We start from the raw sequence: 15245 nt of genomic DNA, 5'->3' as shown, positions 1-15245 counted from the left end.
AATACCTCTCTTTATCCATATATGTACTATATTTTTTATTTGCTGCCGCATATTTCATGATATGAGTCTTGGTGGATTTTTTAAAGTCCTCAATTCACAGACATTTGGGTAGCTCCTGACTTTCCTACTATTCAAATAATACTGCATTGATCAACCTAGAAATGTGTCTTCCAGCTTGTATACTGAAGTAATATATTATTGAAGTAATACTGTAGTGTAAGCTACTTAGAATTGGAATTTGGGGATCAAAAGCTATAGTACTGGGAGTTTGGGGTATTACACAGTGGTAGATCACTAGCATAGAATGGGTGAGGCTCTGGATTTAGTCCCCAGCACTGCAAAAGTTAAAAATAAAAAGCTTCAGTTTTTTATCAATTTTTAGTTTAATATTTTACTCATTACTATGTTTCCATTATTACAAATCAAAAAGTATAAAAGATATACAGTGAAAAAATTCCATCACTACTTTGCCTTTCTATGAGCCCCTTTGTGTCTCTATAGCCATAATTTGTATTAGTTTCTTATATATCATTCCAGCAGTATTTTGTAATAATGTACAAGTAAGGAATATTTTTTTCTTTCTTTTTTCTTTACACAGATGGTAGCACACTACATGATTTTGTACTTTGCATTTTCTCACCCACCAAGATAACCTGAGATCAATCTGTAACAATATAAATTATTATTATATTTAATAACTACATTACTAATGGCTGCATATTATTTTGTCATGTGAATCATGTATTTAGACATCAGTTGATATAAATCTAAGTTGTTTTAGACTTTAACCATCACTATAAACAGTGATCTATGAATGAACACATACAGATGAGTTTATCAGTATGATTAATTCTAGTGTGTGAAATGACTAAGGATTTGTACATTTTTAATTTGGGTTGTCTAGCCTGTAGAAGTGTGAAGTTTTGTTTGTTTGCATTTTTTTCATTTCCTGCATCATCTCTGCTTCTCCTTTTATTAATAGTCTTGGGGGGCTTTTTTGTGTTTTGGTTTGGTTTGGTTTTTGTCATCTCACATTGGAGATTTTCTTATATCTTGAGATCTTTTGGTTATCTGTTTGTATTTTTTTTTTATTGGTTGTTCAAAACATTACAAAGCTCTTGACATATCATACTTCATACATTAGATTCAAGTGGGTTATGAACTCCCATTTTTACCCCAAATACAGATTGCAGAATCACATCGGTTACACATCCACATTTTTACATAATGCCATACTAGTAACTGTTGTATTCTGCTACCTTTCCTATCCTCTACTATCCCCCCTCCCCTTCCCTCCCATCTTCTCTCTCTACCCCATCTACTGTAATTCATTTCTCTCCTTGTTTTTTTCCCATTCCCCTCACAACCTCTTATATGTAATTTTGTATAACAATGAGGGTCTCCTTCTATTTCCATGCAATTTCCCTTTTCTCTCCCTTTCCGTCACACCTCATGTCTCTGTTTAATGTTAATCTTTTCCTCCTGCTCTTCCTCCCTGCTCTGTTCTTAGTTGCTCTCATATCAAAGAAGACATATGGCATTTGTTTTTTAGGAATTGGCTAGCTTCACTTAGCATAATCTGCTCTAGCGCCATTTCCCTGCAAATTCCATGATTTTGTCATTTTTTGGTGCTGCGTAATACTCCGTGGTGTATAAATGTCACATTTTTTTTATCCATTCATCTATTGAAGGGCATCTGGGTTGGTTCCACAGTCTAGCTATTGTGAATTGTGCTGCTATGAACATCGATGTGGCAGTATCCCTGTAGTATGCTCTTTTAAGGTCTTCAGGGAATAGTCCGAGAAGGGCAATAGCTGGGTCAAATGGTGGTTCCATTCCCAGCTTTCCCAGGAATCTCCATACTGCTTTCCAAATTGGCCGCACCAGTTTGCAGTCCCACAAGCAATGTACAAGAGTACCCTTTTCCCCACATCCTCGCCAGCACTTGTTGTTGTTTGACTTCAGAATGGCTGCCAATCTTACTGGAGTAAGATGGTATCTTAGGGTGGTTTTGATTTGCATTTCTCTGACTGCTAGAGATGGTGAGCATTTATTCATGTACTTGTTGATTGATTGTATGTCCTCCTCTGAGAAGTGTCTGTTCAGGTCCTTGGCCCATTTGTTGATTGGGTTATTTGTTATCTTATTGTCTAGTTTTTTGAGATCTTTGTATACTCTGGATGTTAGGGCTGTATCTGAAGTGTGAGGAGTAAAAATTTGTTCCCATGATGTAGGCTCCCTATTTACCTCTCTTATTGTTTCTTTTGCTGAGAAAAAACTTTTTAGTTTAAGTAAGTCCCATTTGTTGATTCTTGTTATTAACTCAATGCTATGGGTGTCCTATTGAGGAATTTGGAGCCCGACCCCACAATATGTAGATCGGAGCCAACTTTTTCTTCTATCAGACGCAGAGTCTCTGATTTGATATCAAGCTCCTTGATCCATTTTGAGTTAACTTTTGTGCATGGCGAGAGAAGGGGATTCAGTTTCATTTTGTTGCATATGGATTTCCAGTTTTCCCAACACCATTTGTTGAAGATGCTATCCTTCCTCCATTGCATGCTTTTAGCCCCTTTATCAAATATAAGATAGTCTCTGTGTCTCTGTGTCCTCTATTCTGTACCATTGGTCCACCCGCCTGTTTTGGTACCAGTACCATGCTGTTTTTGTTACTATTGCTCTGTAATATAGTTTGAAATCTGGTATCGCTATACCGCCTGACTCACACTTCCTGCTTAGCATTGTTTTTGCTATTCTGGGTCTTTTATTTTTCCATATGAATTTCATGATTGCTTTATCTATTTCTACAAGAAATGCCATTAGGATTTTGATCGGCATTGCATTAAACCTATAGAGAACTTTTGGTAATATCACCATTTTGATGATGTTAGTTCTGCTTATCCAAGAACAGGGTATATTTTTACATCTTCTAAGATCTACTTCTATTTCTCTCTTTAGGGTTCTGTAGTTTTCATTGTATAAGTCTTTCACCTCTTTTGTTAGGTTGATTCACAAGTATTTTATTTTTTTTGAGGATATTGTGAATGGAGTGTTTTTCCTCATTTCCATTTCAGAAGTTTTGTCGCTGATATACAGAAATGCCTTTGATTTATGCGTGTTGATTTTATATCCTGCCACTTTGCTGAATTCATTTATTAGTTCTAGTAGTTTTTTTGTAGACCCTTTTGGGTCTTCTAGGTATAGAATCATGTTATCCGCAAATAGTGATAATTTAAGTTCCTCTTTTCCTATTTTTATGCCTTTAATTTCTGTCGTCTGTCTAATTGCTCTGGCCAGTGTTTCAAGAACTATATTGAATAGAAGTGGTGATAGAGGGCATCCCCGTCTTGTTCCAGATTTTAGAGGGAATGCCTTCAATTTTTCTCCATTCAGAATGATGCTAGTCTGAGTCTTAGCATAGATAGCTTTTACAATGTTGAGGTAAGTTCCTGTTATCCCTAGTTTTTCTAGAGTTTTGAACATAAAGGGATGCTGTACTTTGTCGAATGCTTTTTCAGCGTCTATCGAGATGATCATATGGTTCTTATCTTTAAGTCTATTGACGTGGTGAATAACATTTATTGATTTCCGTATATTGAACCAGCCTTGCATCCCAGGGATGAATCCTACTTGATCATGGTGCACAATTTTTTGGATGTGTTTTTGTATCCGATTCGCCAGAATTTTATTGAGGATTTTTACATCTAGGTTCATTAGGGATATTGGTCTGTAGTTTTCTTTCTTTGAGGTGTCTTTGTCTAGTTTCGGAATCAGGGTGATGTTGGCCTCATAGAATGAATTTGGAAGAGCTCCCTCTTTTTCTATTTCCTGAAATAACTTGAAAAGTATTGGTATTAATTCTTCTTTAAAGGTTTTGTAAAACTCTGCTGTATACCCATCCGGTCCTGGGCTTTTCTTGGTTGGTAGTCTTTTGATTGCTTCTTCTATTTCATCCATTGATATTGGTCTGTTCAAATTGTGTGTATCCTTCTGACTCAGTCTGGGCAAATCATATGACTTAAGAAACTTATCGATGTCTTCACTATCTTCTATTTTATTGGAATATAGGGTTTCAAAATAATTTCTAATTGTCTTCTGTATTTCTGTAGCATCTGTTGTGATATTGCCTTTTTCATCCCGTATGTTAGTAATTTGAGTTCTCGCTCTTCTTCTCTTCATTAGCATGGCTAAGGGTCTGAAGATCTTATTTATTTTTTCGTAGAACCAACTTTTAGTTTTGTCAATTTTTTCAATAGTTTGTTTTGTTTCCATTTCGTTGATTTCCGCTCTGATTTTAATTATTTCTTGCCTTCTGCTACATTTGCTGTTGTTTTGCTCTTCCTTTTCTAGGGCTTTGAGATGAAGTGTGAGCTCATTTATTTGTTGGTTTTTTCTTTTTTTGAGGAATGACCTCCAAGTGATGAATTTCCCTCTTAAAACTGCTTTCATTGTGTCCCATAGATTCTGATATGTTGTGTCTGTATTTTCATTTATATCTAAGAATTTTTTGATTTCCTCCTTTATGTCTTCTGTAACCCATTGATCATTCAGTAACATATTGTTCATTTTCCATGTGATGTAGGATTTTTCCTTCCTTCTTTTATCATTGATTTCCAGTTTCATTCCATTATGATCAGATAAAATGCATGGTATTATCTCCACCCCTTTATATTTACTGAGGGTTGCCCTATGGCATAATATATTGTCTATTTTTGAGAAGGATCCATGTGCTGGTGAGAAAACAGTATATCCACTTGATGATGGTTGATATATTCTATATATGTCAGTTAAGTCTAGGTTATTGATTGTGATATTGAGTTCTATAGTTTCTTTATTAAACTTTTGTTTGGAGGATCTGTCCAATGGGGAGAGAGGTGTATTGAAGTCACCCATAATTATTGTGTTGTGGTCTATTTGATTCTTGAACTTGAGGAGAATTTGTTTTATGAATGTCGGAGTACCATTATTTGGTGCATAAATATTGATAATTGTTATGTCTTGTTGGTGAATGGTTCCTTTTAACAGTATATAATGTCCTTCCTTATCCCTTTTGATTAACTTAGTCTTGAAGTCAATTTTATTCAGTATGAGGATGGCCACCCCTGCTTGCTTACGGGGACCGTGTGCATGGTATGTTTTTTCCCAACCTTTCACCTTCAGCCTGCGTATGTCTTTTCCAATCAGATGTGTCTCCTGGAGGCAGCATATTGTTGGATTTGTTTTTTTAATCCATGTTACCAGCCTATGTTGCTTTATTGGAGAGTTTAAGCCATTAACGTTTAGAGTTACTATTGATATATGGTTTGTACTTCCAGCCATGTTTGATTATTTATCTTTTTTTTTTTTTTAATTTAGTTTGTTTCTCAATGATTAGCTTTCCCCCCACCCTCTGTCTTTACTGAGGCACTTCCCACTGATGGTTTTGGTTATTGTTTTTCATTTCTTCCTCGTGTAGTGTTTTGCTCAAGATGCTTTGCAATGCTGGTTTTCTGGCTGCAAATTCTTTTAACTTTTGTTTATCATGAAAGATTTTTATTTCGTTGTCATACCTGAAGCTTAATTTTGCTGGATACCGAATTCTTGGTTGGCATCCATTGTCTTTCAGTGTTTGAAATACGTTTTTCCAGGATCTTCTCGCTTTCAGCTTCTGTGATGAAAAATCCGTTGTTAACCTTATTGGTTTACCCCTGAATGTAATCTGCCTCCTTTCTCTTGTAGCTTTTAATATTTTCTCTTTGTTCTGTATATTGGATATCTTCATAACAATGTGTCTTGGCGTTGGTCTACTGTGATTTTGTTTGCTCGGTGTCCTGTATGCATCTACAATATTTGTATATCCGTTTTCTTTTTTATTTCTGGAAAGTTTTCTGTAATTACTTCATTCAGCATGTTACTCATTCCCTTGGTTTGAACCTCTATACTTTCCTCTATCCCAATGACTCTTAAGTTTGGTTTTTTTATGCTACCCCATATCTCTTGGATATTTTTCTCGTGATTTTTTACCAGCCTTTCTGAGTTGGCTAGACTCTTTTCAAGATGTTATATTTTGTCTTCATTATCTGATGTTCTGGCTTCTACTTGCTCCACTCTGTTAGTGATACTCTTATTTGAGTTTTTAATTTGGTTTATAGTTTCCTTCATTTCTAGAATTATTGTTTGATTTTTTTTTATAATCTCTATCTCCTGATAAAGATGCTTAACTTCTTCTTTTATCTGTTTATGTAATTCATTTTCAATGTGTTCTTTCACTTTTTGAATTTGCTGTCTCATATCCTCTTTAAGGTTCCATTCCAAATGTCTAAGATATTCCTTGAGTTCTTTATATGACCATTTTTCTGATGACTCTAGGTCCTCCTGAATATTTAGGCTGTCCTGCATTGTTTGTACTCCTTTTCTTCCTTGCTTTTTCATGCTGCTCATGTTATTTCTTGTTCTGTTTGACTGCTGAGTTACTGTTTATTCCTATAAATTTATTTGATGCTTGGGAGGAAAGGTATTAGAAGGGAAGGGAAGAAGTCACTAAAGAGAATGAGAGTAAGCAGGTAGAATTCAAGGAAGGGGGACTAAGAAAATTGAAAAGAAATGAAAAAACAAAAGAAAAAAAATAGAAAGTAAAAAAAGAAAAAAATTTTAAAAAATAAAAATAAAAATTTAAAATTTAAATTTAAAAAAAAAATTTAAAAATTAAAAAACAACAAAAAAAATGAAAATGAAAAAAAACCCAAATTAAAAAAAAATTAATAAATGCAGTCTTAGAGTTTTATTAACTTCTCTTCCAGTAGGTGGAGCTGTGCCCACCGGGCCAAGCTTCTCCTCTCAATACGCGGGAACCAATCACTGTGCCGCAGCTCCTCCTCCCAGACTGGGCGGGTCTCCAATCCTGAGTGCCTAGGGCGTTTTCTTGTGTCTAGTCACTTCCCCACCTTTCCTCAAGCCAGGCCCTGCTCACCGGTGACGTTCACCACGATACTGGCTACACACCAGGTCTGCTGCTCCCGGGAGCCCTGTTTTCATGAACGACTGGGCACACTCTCCCTGTTTGCCATTCCCTCAGACCCTAACTTTGTAGAGCTTGGGGCTGAGAACCCTCAGCGAATTTTGCTAGCCCTCCGGTAGCCACGCCCCCAGTAGCTGGTGCAAGAGACCTCAGTTGTCAGCACTGGTGGGAGCGGTAGCCGGGAGTTCCACGCCGCAGGTCCCGCGCCACTCCTGATTCCCTTGGTCTGGCTATCGCGCTCACGGGAGAGCTGGGAGGGGCCCTTAAGGTTTCCCCGCTGTGTGGAGATGGAAGGCTAGGGGATTACACACCTGTCGCCACTGGTTTCAATGAAGTTATCTCCTCCACCGCATTCTGGTGACATCAGTTCTCTGCCATGGTGGCATCCCATACAAATGGCGACCGTTCATTCCCTTTGCCGGCTGACCAATGCAACGCGTGGGTCCTGAGTGTCTCTCCCAAGCCCCGTTTCAATTCTGTGGCCACTGCCTATGAAGGCTCGGTTGGCATTAACCTCCGTAGGATCAGAAGGTCCAACCAGTTGTTTCAGCGGGATCGTTTAGTGCTGAGTCACAGCAGTTTGTCTGCGAGAAGCAGGCGAACGGGAGCTTGAATTCAGCCGATCCGGGCTCGGTGTGTGTTCTGAGAGGCCCAGACTGTTCGCCCCAGATCCACGTCAGCTCAGCATTGCCTAGTGATCCTGAGCAAACAGCATTTAGACGGTTTACGACTTCCTATGCCCGTGCAGCTGAAGAGGTCAGAGACTTGATCTCGCCCGCCGCCATGTTGGATCTGTTTGTATTTAAATGTGTCGAGAAAAAAGAAAAAACTTTAGAAATCCCATACACACCCAGAATTAGTCCTCCAGGGATCAGAATCATCTAAACTTATGCTGTGTGGTACACACTGGATATTTGTAGCAGTTTTGGGCATAGTCAGGGAATAGTCCACTTCCAGTTTGGAGAAAGGGACTATTTTGTTAACAGTCTCAACAAACCTGCATTCCCATCATATTCCCCACTTCCTACCCACAACTACCTCTTATCACACTGGCTTTAGTTTCCACTTCACTTTTGCAGTCTGCTAATTCCCACTGTTCCTTTTAAAATTTTCCAAAGGAATAAGCTATTTCTACTACCTATGGGGAGTGATACCTGACTGCTGTTACTCCTTGCATGGGGGATGGGGGTATTTATTCCTTATATATTTTTTAATATGTTTATGGGTTGGTATAGCAGTGTAACATAACATATGATTATTCTCTATAAATTTCTCAAGTTTTCTTGTCTTGTAGGTTAATCCTAAATCCCTAAATAGTGTTTAAATTAATATCCTGAGAGCTAAAGCCAGAGTAATTTTTAGATCTCTGTGATGTTTATCAGTAGAGACAATACAGTAGAATTAAGATTCTCACCTTTTATTCAGTCTGCAACTCACAATATTCTAACTTCTTTACAGTTATTAGACAGGGTCTACCAAATTTTCTAATAATTCTAGTCAGTGGATTTGATTGGATAAGAACCTTAACTTTGGGCTGGGGACATAGCTCATTTGGTAGAGTGCTTGCCTCACATGCACAAGGCCCTGGGTTCAATCCAATCAGAGGTTTTAGTCCATAGAAGGTCAGCTCCATTCCTCAGGGCTTGAGGTGAGGCTCAACATCATGAAGGGAGAGGGTAGCAGAGGGAAGCAACTCCCATCACAGTGATCAGGAAACAAAGAGAGACAGACTCCACTCTCCAGATACAAATATATACCCAAAGCCACTCTCTAATTCCCACCTCCTCCAGCCACACTCTACCATCAGGAAACAAAGAGTCAGACTCTGCTCTCAAGATACAAATGTATACAACAAAGCCACTCCCTATTTCCCACCTGCTCCAGTCATACCCTGCCTCTTTAGTTACCACTCAATTAATCATTGTCAGGTGATTAAATCACTGATTGGGTTGAGTTTTACAACCTAGTCATTTCTCCTCTGAACTGTCTTGCATTGTCTCACACATGATCTTTTGGGGGACACCTCACATCTGAACCATAACAGCATTTTTCTAGTGTTTTTCTATTCCCTATGTCATTTATTTCCATTCTCATCATAATTTCCTCCTTTCTGCTTGCTTTGAGTTTACTTTTCTCTCATTTTCCTAGTTTCTTAATATGGAAGATTAGATTATTAATTTAAGATCTTTCTTCTTTTCTAATGTAGGCATATATAATTACAAATTTCCCGCTAAGCATTGCTTTCACTACATTCCATAAATTTTAACATATTGTGTTTTTCTTTTATATTTTCCCCTAAATTGTTTAGTGACTTTTTGGAATTTCCTATATTCTTCATTTTATCGGGCCACTGAAATCTTTTCTCAGCATAGTAGTCAACTAATGATAAGACAGATATTTCCTTAACCACCTGAAACCAGTAAATCTCTCAGGCTTTGCCCAGGGTCTCTGTATGTCTTAAGGTACAGCAACAACACTCAATCACACAGTCAGTTACTCTTCCCTAGCCTTCATTTCCTGCTTTGGGGAGGCCTCAAAACAAGCCAGAGTTGAGAACTTCGTGCTTTATTAGGTCTTTCTTGAGCATACACACAGTCCTTTGCATGCATGTGGCCTTCTAGATTCCTGGGAATATGTAAGCGTGTCCCAAAGCATCTCTGAACATCTTATTTCCCAGATTTTCTTCATACTTTCTGGTTAGTCTGTTATTTGCCACCACTATTTTCCACCATCTTCAGCAGACACAAAGTTAAGAATTTGCCAGTTGGTTTTAACAAATTCTATTCACTTCACCTACACAAGGAGAAGGCTTTTTATAGTGGGCAAGCTCCAGTTTATCAGATCCAGACAATCTTGTAGGTGGAGTCCTTGCTACTCAATTTATTGGGTCAAGACATCCTTCTTCTTCAGTGTTTTGTTAATTCATAATCTGTAAGTGGTTAATGTTTATGTTCACATAATCTGTACATTATCTGTATAGTTAATTTAAAACAAAGGAGAATTGTGATAACCCAAAAATAAAAATAAGCATATAAAGGGGCTGGGGATATAGCTTAGTTGGTAGAGTGCTTGCCTAGCATGTATAAGGCCCTGGGTTCAATCCCCAGTCCCACAAAAAAATAAAAATTAAAAAAAAAAAATAAGCATATAAGTAAAGCTTGTACTCCATGCATGTGAGCAACTCATCTGTCATTTATATATGTGTATGCTTATGTGTGTGTGTGTGTGTGTGTGTGTATATATATATATATATATCTACTTTAAAAATAACAATCAAAAATTACCAAATAATTGTCATATTAAATAGCTGTTTCATTGGCAATAGTGATATCTTTCTTTATAATTTGCTATTTGATGTTATTAAATAATAAAGAACACAAATTTCTTTTTAAAATATCGAGAACTGTCCTAAAACTTATGGGATTTCATTAATTTATAAATTTCAGGATAAGACCTCTATCCTTCAGCATAAGTTCCTTGACTAGGAATGAATCTTTTTTATAGGACTCCTAACTAAAATAATGGAAAGGAAAGGTAAGTTGAAAGGGAGAACCTGTTTAAAAGATCATATATTGCAGCTGGGAACACAACTCAGAAAAGCACCTACTTAACCATGCTAAGGCCCTGGGTTCAGTCCCTAACACCCCAAACAAAATTAAGTCAAACATGATAAATTTTTAATATATCCATTTTAAACTAATTTTGTTTGTTTCAAACATAGCAATCTTTCAGATAATATATATTCATTGTGTGGTTGCCTCAAAAATAAGTATCACCAAGTGAATTTCAGCAGTGATATTTGATCTTAGTTTAAGCTTGGTTAACAGTGCTACTAACAACTCAAAATTTCTCATCAAAGCTTAAAACTAGAAGACACTATAATTAGCCAACAGACTTCTGCAGGCTTTTCCAGTCATGCTACCTTGGGACACCAAATCATCACATACATTACACTGTGCACTTCTATACTGTTCTTGAATATGTATGCCAAATGCTAGAGTCCAGTGAATTTTAGCCATGCTTCAGCTGTGTATTATTATTCTGCCCTGGCCTGGGAACAATATGAAAAAGGAAATTTTTTATGATCAAGATCAGGATTTTCAGAGTTTTCTCTCCAGTCACAAAATCTAATTACTCCATTAATAATCTAATTACTCTTTCAACAACTGTTCCACTTAGAGGCTCAAATTAATTACGTATTTGACCATGTTACTTTTACCTGATTTGTCTTCCAGATTACCTAGCAAATACATTATTTGATGAATAATTCTACCATGTTTTAGAAACTTCCCTAAATTTCTCTATTCTTCATTGTCATCTGTAACACATGAATGCTAAGACTCACTAAAATATAACAATGTGGATCTAAGTGAAAAGGGGGCTTTGAGTAGAAAAAATGGTAATTCTTAATAAATTATCTTTAAGTATTTGGAAAAATAATGAAAGTGTCTCATCTGTGAGATAAACAGATTAACCAAATCCTTCCCAGATATACCTTTCTTTGCAGGTTCCTCATCTATAAAATATAATTAATAAAAATACCTGCCTCAGGGTTGTTGGGGAGGATTAAATGAGATAACAAAGCACTCAAAAAATGTCCAGTAACATAATTAATTTGTAAATGGTATTTATAAGCACTAAAGATTGAATCACCATATGGGTTGTGAATTACTTGTTCATGATCATGTTGAATATTAGGCTTATTTTCAATCTTAAGAACAATTTAAATAAAGATCAAGAGAAAAAGTACTAAACAATTTGAATTTAAGAATGCTATGAGGACCAGGACTGTAGCTCAGTGACAGAGTGTTTGCCTAGCACATGTGAGGCACTGGGTTCTATCCTTAGCACCACATAAAAATAAATAAAATAAAAGCATGCTGTTCATCTACAACTACAAAAAACTTAAAAAAGAAAAAAAAAAGAAAGAATGCTATGAAAGTGTTAGTTATCCTGTGAATAGAACATTCTTTGTTTCTCATTCTTTTTTGAGTCTTGCATAAATATAATCTTATGCTGAGTTAGGTGTTAATTGACACCATATCTTACTTTATCAACCTTCAGTTAAAGTTATGAAGTAGGAAAACAAGATGTAAGCTAATCAAGATCTCTACGTGGCCTAGAATGACCTATGGTTAATGTAGCACTGGTTTTAAAATTATGAATACATACCCTGCAGATACTCTACTAAATTAGATTTAAAACAGAATTATTGAATATCTAGATCTTTCCAGTGGGTAAGAGACTCTAATAATAGAATTATTTTTCTTTAAAAATTGTGTAACAACTGAAAATTGGATAGGTCATCTCCTAACATCAAGCTGTTCCCTTTAGGGAAAATGTTCACATTGAGTTAACCCATTATTTAAGGGTATGACCATTTCTGTAGCTGTCAGGAAGTTGAACTTCTGAATCCATTTTTAATTCTAAGCTTTCACCAAAAAAGGGATTCTAAGGGAAGAGGGGAAGAACGTTAGACAAGAACCTCTGACTGTGCCCTCATTTTTAACCTCATCAGTAAAAGGAGGTTGTTGGTACAGATGATCTCTAAAGTTTCCTTTAGTCCTACCATATCACGTTTCTAAATTTTAAACCATCTGGTAGTATTATCTTAATGTCTAGCTTGTATGATGTTTCTATTGGAAATTATCCCAGTATATGAGCCTGATACATATGTGGAAACTTAAAACACTGCTAGATGAGCTGGATGAACTCATTTTATAGTGTGGCTTGGAATTAGTTGAAAAACTTCATCTCAATATTATATCTTACTCCAAATTTCCTGAGTGCTTTTGAAAGCAATACTGTATATTCTGAACATAAAGGCAGGTAGTTAAACCTGAGTTAGTAGTCTCTAAAAAGTAGTGATTCTATAAATCTTGGCACATAACTTGAAGATCCATTGCTTCACTTTGTCAAAAGGATCAAATTGTATTGAAATAGCATCTTGCTCTGTAATGCTGAATTCTGTCACTCACTAAATTGGTTCCTCCTTCTTCTGCAGGAGCTACTGTGACAATCTTGGTTACCATCCGTTAAGTGCTGCTGACTTTGGAAAGATAATGAAAAACGTCTTTCCAAACATGAAGGCACGTCGTTTGGGCACTAGAGGCAAATCTAAATATCCTTTACCAGAAGGTTACTACTAATCTCTTTAGATTCACACTAATAGAAAATCCACTGTCATAGTTCAGCTAGTGACTATATTTAGAAGTAAATTTAAGTCAACAAATATAAATGGTTCAAAAGTACTTAGTAGAATAATGTTTTCTTAGCTTTTTGAAACTAAAAAAATGAATAAATAATGATTTATGTGTTTATTAGGATTATTAAAGATGTTATCTTTCTCTGTTGCTATAAAGTGTTAATGGTCTGATCTTTTTTGCTTTAACAATAAGAATTAATGATTACAGCAGCTCACCAGGCTAAGGCAGGAGGATCATGAGTTCAAAGCCAGCCTCAACAACTTACTGAGACTCTCTCTTAATAAAATATAAATATAAAAAGAGTTAAGGAATGTGGCTCAGTGGTTAAGTGACCTGGGTTCAATCCTGGGTACCAAAAAATAAAGGATTAATGAGATATACCATATATTCAGAAATTATAAATTATATCACCAAAAGTAGAGAAAGATGTTAGCTTATGTTCTCTCTTCTAACTTAGAAACACGGGGATCTCCTTAGTAATAATACTAATAATAATAGTCAACATTCAAAAAATTGTTTGTGGAAAACCTGTGCTAAAATTGCAGTGAGGACATAGGAAAGGTTCTTATGATGAAAAAATACTTAGGAACAAACAGAAGTAAGGAAATGAAAATTAAGTATTTATTAAAATTTTTTATACTTTTGGAAGAAGATGGTGTTAGAAGTACATTCATTTTCTCCCTGCTTAGCTTTTAGCCTTTTTCAAAACATAAAATTAGTTACTATGGAAGAGATGAGAGAAAGGGGAAAGGAGGAAGGCTGCTTTTCTAAAATAGTTCCAGGTGTTCTTCAACCATTTGGTTCATGACCTATCCTTGTTTCCTTAATATAAACAAAAATGTCTTGATGTGTCTTTGGCATGTTACAGGTGATAATCCTGTATGTTTCAGTGGAAAAAGAGAAATGAAAAGGTTAAAGCCCTTGTGACACTCTGGAGAGTTGTTTTTGTCCTAGTGCCCTGGGCTAAAGTTTCCCTTCCCTGTGCCAGGTTTCCATCCGGCTATTCCTTTCCTTCTGACCTGTTTGTTACTGGTGGCTGGCACAGCATATTAGGAACATTTATTCATAAAATTTGTAACAGATGAGAATCATTGCATTTAGAATAGTAATATTTAACATTCTATAAGAATTATTCCAGTTTCAAGACAATATAAACGTATTCTTTATTTCTAATACTAAAGTGTTTTCTTACTGAAGAATTCAGAAAGTACATGTTATTTCATGCTAATCTTATTCTCATTTCATATATGGTTACTTCTCAAGTATTTTCTATATAGGCAGTCCATTTACTTTGGAGTACTTTAGACCTTAACTATTTATTACATATTGTTACAGTGGACTAAGGAAAAAAGCTTTTGTTCATATGCCAACACTGCCCAACCTTGACTTTCACAAAACTGGAGATGGGGTAAGAATTCTACCATGTCTTTTTAATAAGTAGAATTGTGGGGACTAGGATGTAGCTTAGTGGTAGAGTGCCTACCTAGCATGTACAAGGTCCTGGGATCAATCCTCAGCCCCCCCCCACCCCCCCCCACACACACACACACCAAAAAGAGAAGGTAGAATTATATAGAAATATCAAAATTGAAATGCATTCTTCAAAGCCTCATTTGGATGGAACCAAGAACCAGGAACTGTGCTCTTTACAAAGTAAATAAGCAAAAATATCCCACTGTGGTTAAAAGATATTAGTGTATATCAACTTGAAGTTTTGGAAAACAAAGACCCAAAGTTACTGGTTTGTAGATTTGACAATAATATATATTTACTTTGTGTGCTTGTTTGTGTAGGTTGTAAGATAAGAGAAAATATATCATAGTTATACTGGCATCCCTAACTTTCAGCTTTTAGAAAGATTTAAAACATCTGTTAGTCTGTTTATGTTTAACAACCATTTGAAATGTTATATTCAGATACTGCTGACTGCTGTACACTGGTACATTTGGGTCTCTTATATCTGCCAATAGGCTACTTCATGTTACTTTGGCCCAACAGATTTAGATTTTATCTCCTAATAAAAATACATGTCTTGAATGTTT

At 36.0% G+C, this 15245-nt stretch overlaps 1 protein-coding gene across 3 annotated transcripts in view; it reads left to right on the top strand.

Moving 5' to 3' along the window:
* Rfx7 (regulatory factor X7) overlaps positions 1-15245 on the top strand; it is a 131409-nt gene that overhangs the window by 105198 nt on the left and 10966 nt on the right. For all 3 annotated transcript variants that reach the window (XM_058584828.1, XM_058584827.1, XM_058584829.1), the window contains 2 exons: positions 13002-13122; positions 14531-14611. In XM_058584828.1, the coding sequence (XP_058440811.1) occupies positions 13002-13122; positions 14531-14611 (202 nt within the window). The remainder of the gene's footprint in view (positions 1-13001; positions 13123-14530; positions 14612-15245) is intronic.

Source organism: Marmota monax, unplaced genomic scaffold (assembly GCF_021218885.2).
Source record: "Marmota monax isolate L192 unplaced genomic scaffold, Marmota_monax_Labrador192_F-V1.1 WCK01_AAM20220418_F8-fsc00001, whole genome shotgun sequence".
NCBI classification, from domain to species: Eukaryota; Metazoa; Chordata; class Mammalia; order Rodentia; family Sciuridae; genus Marmota; species Marmota monax.
This window is presented reverse-complemented; position numbering and strand designations above follow the sequence as displayed.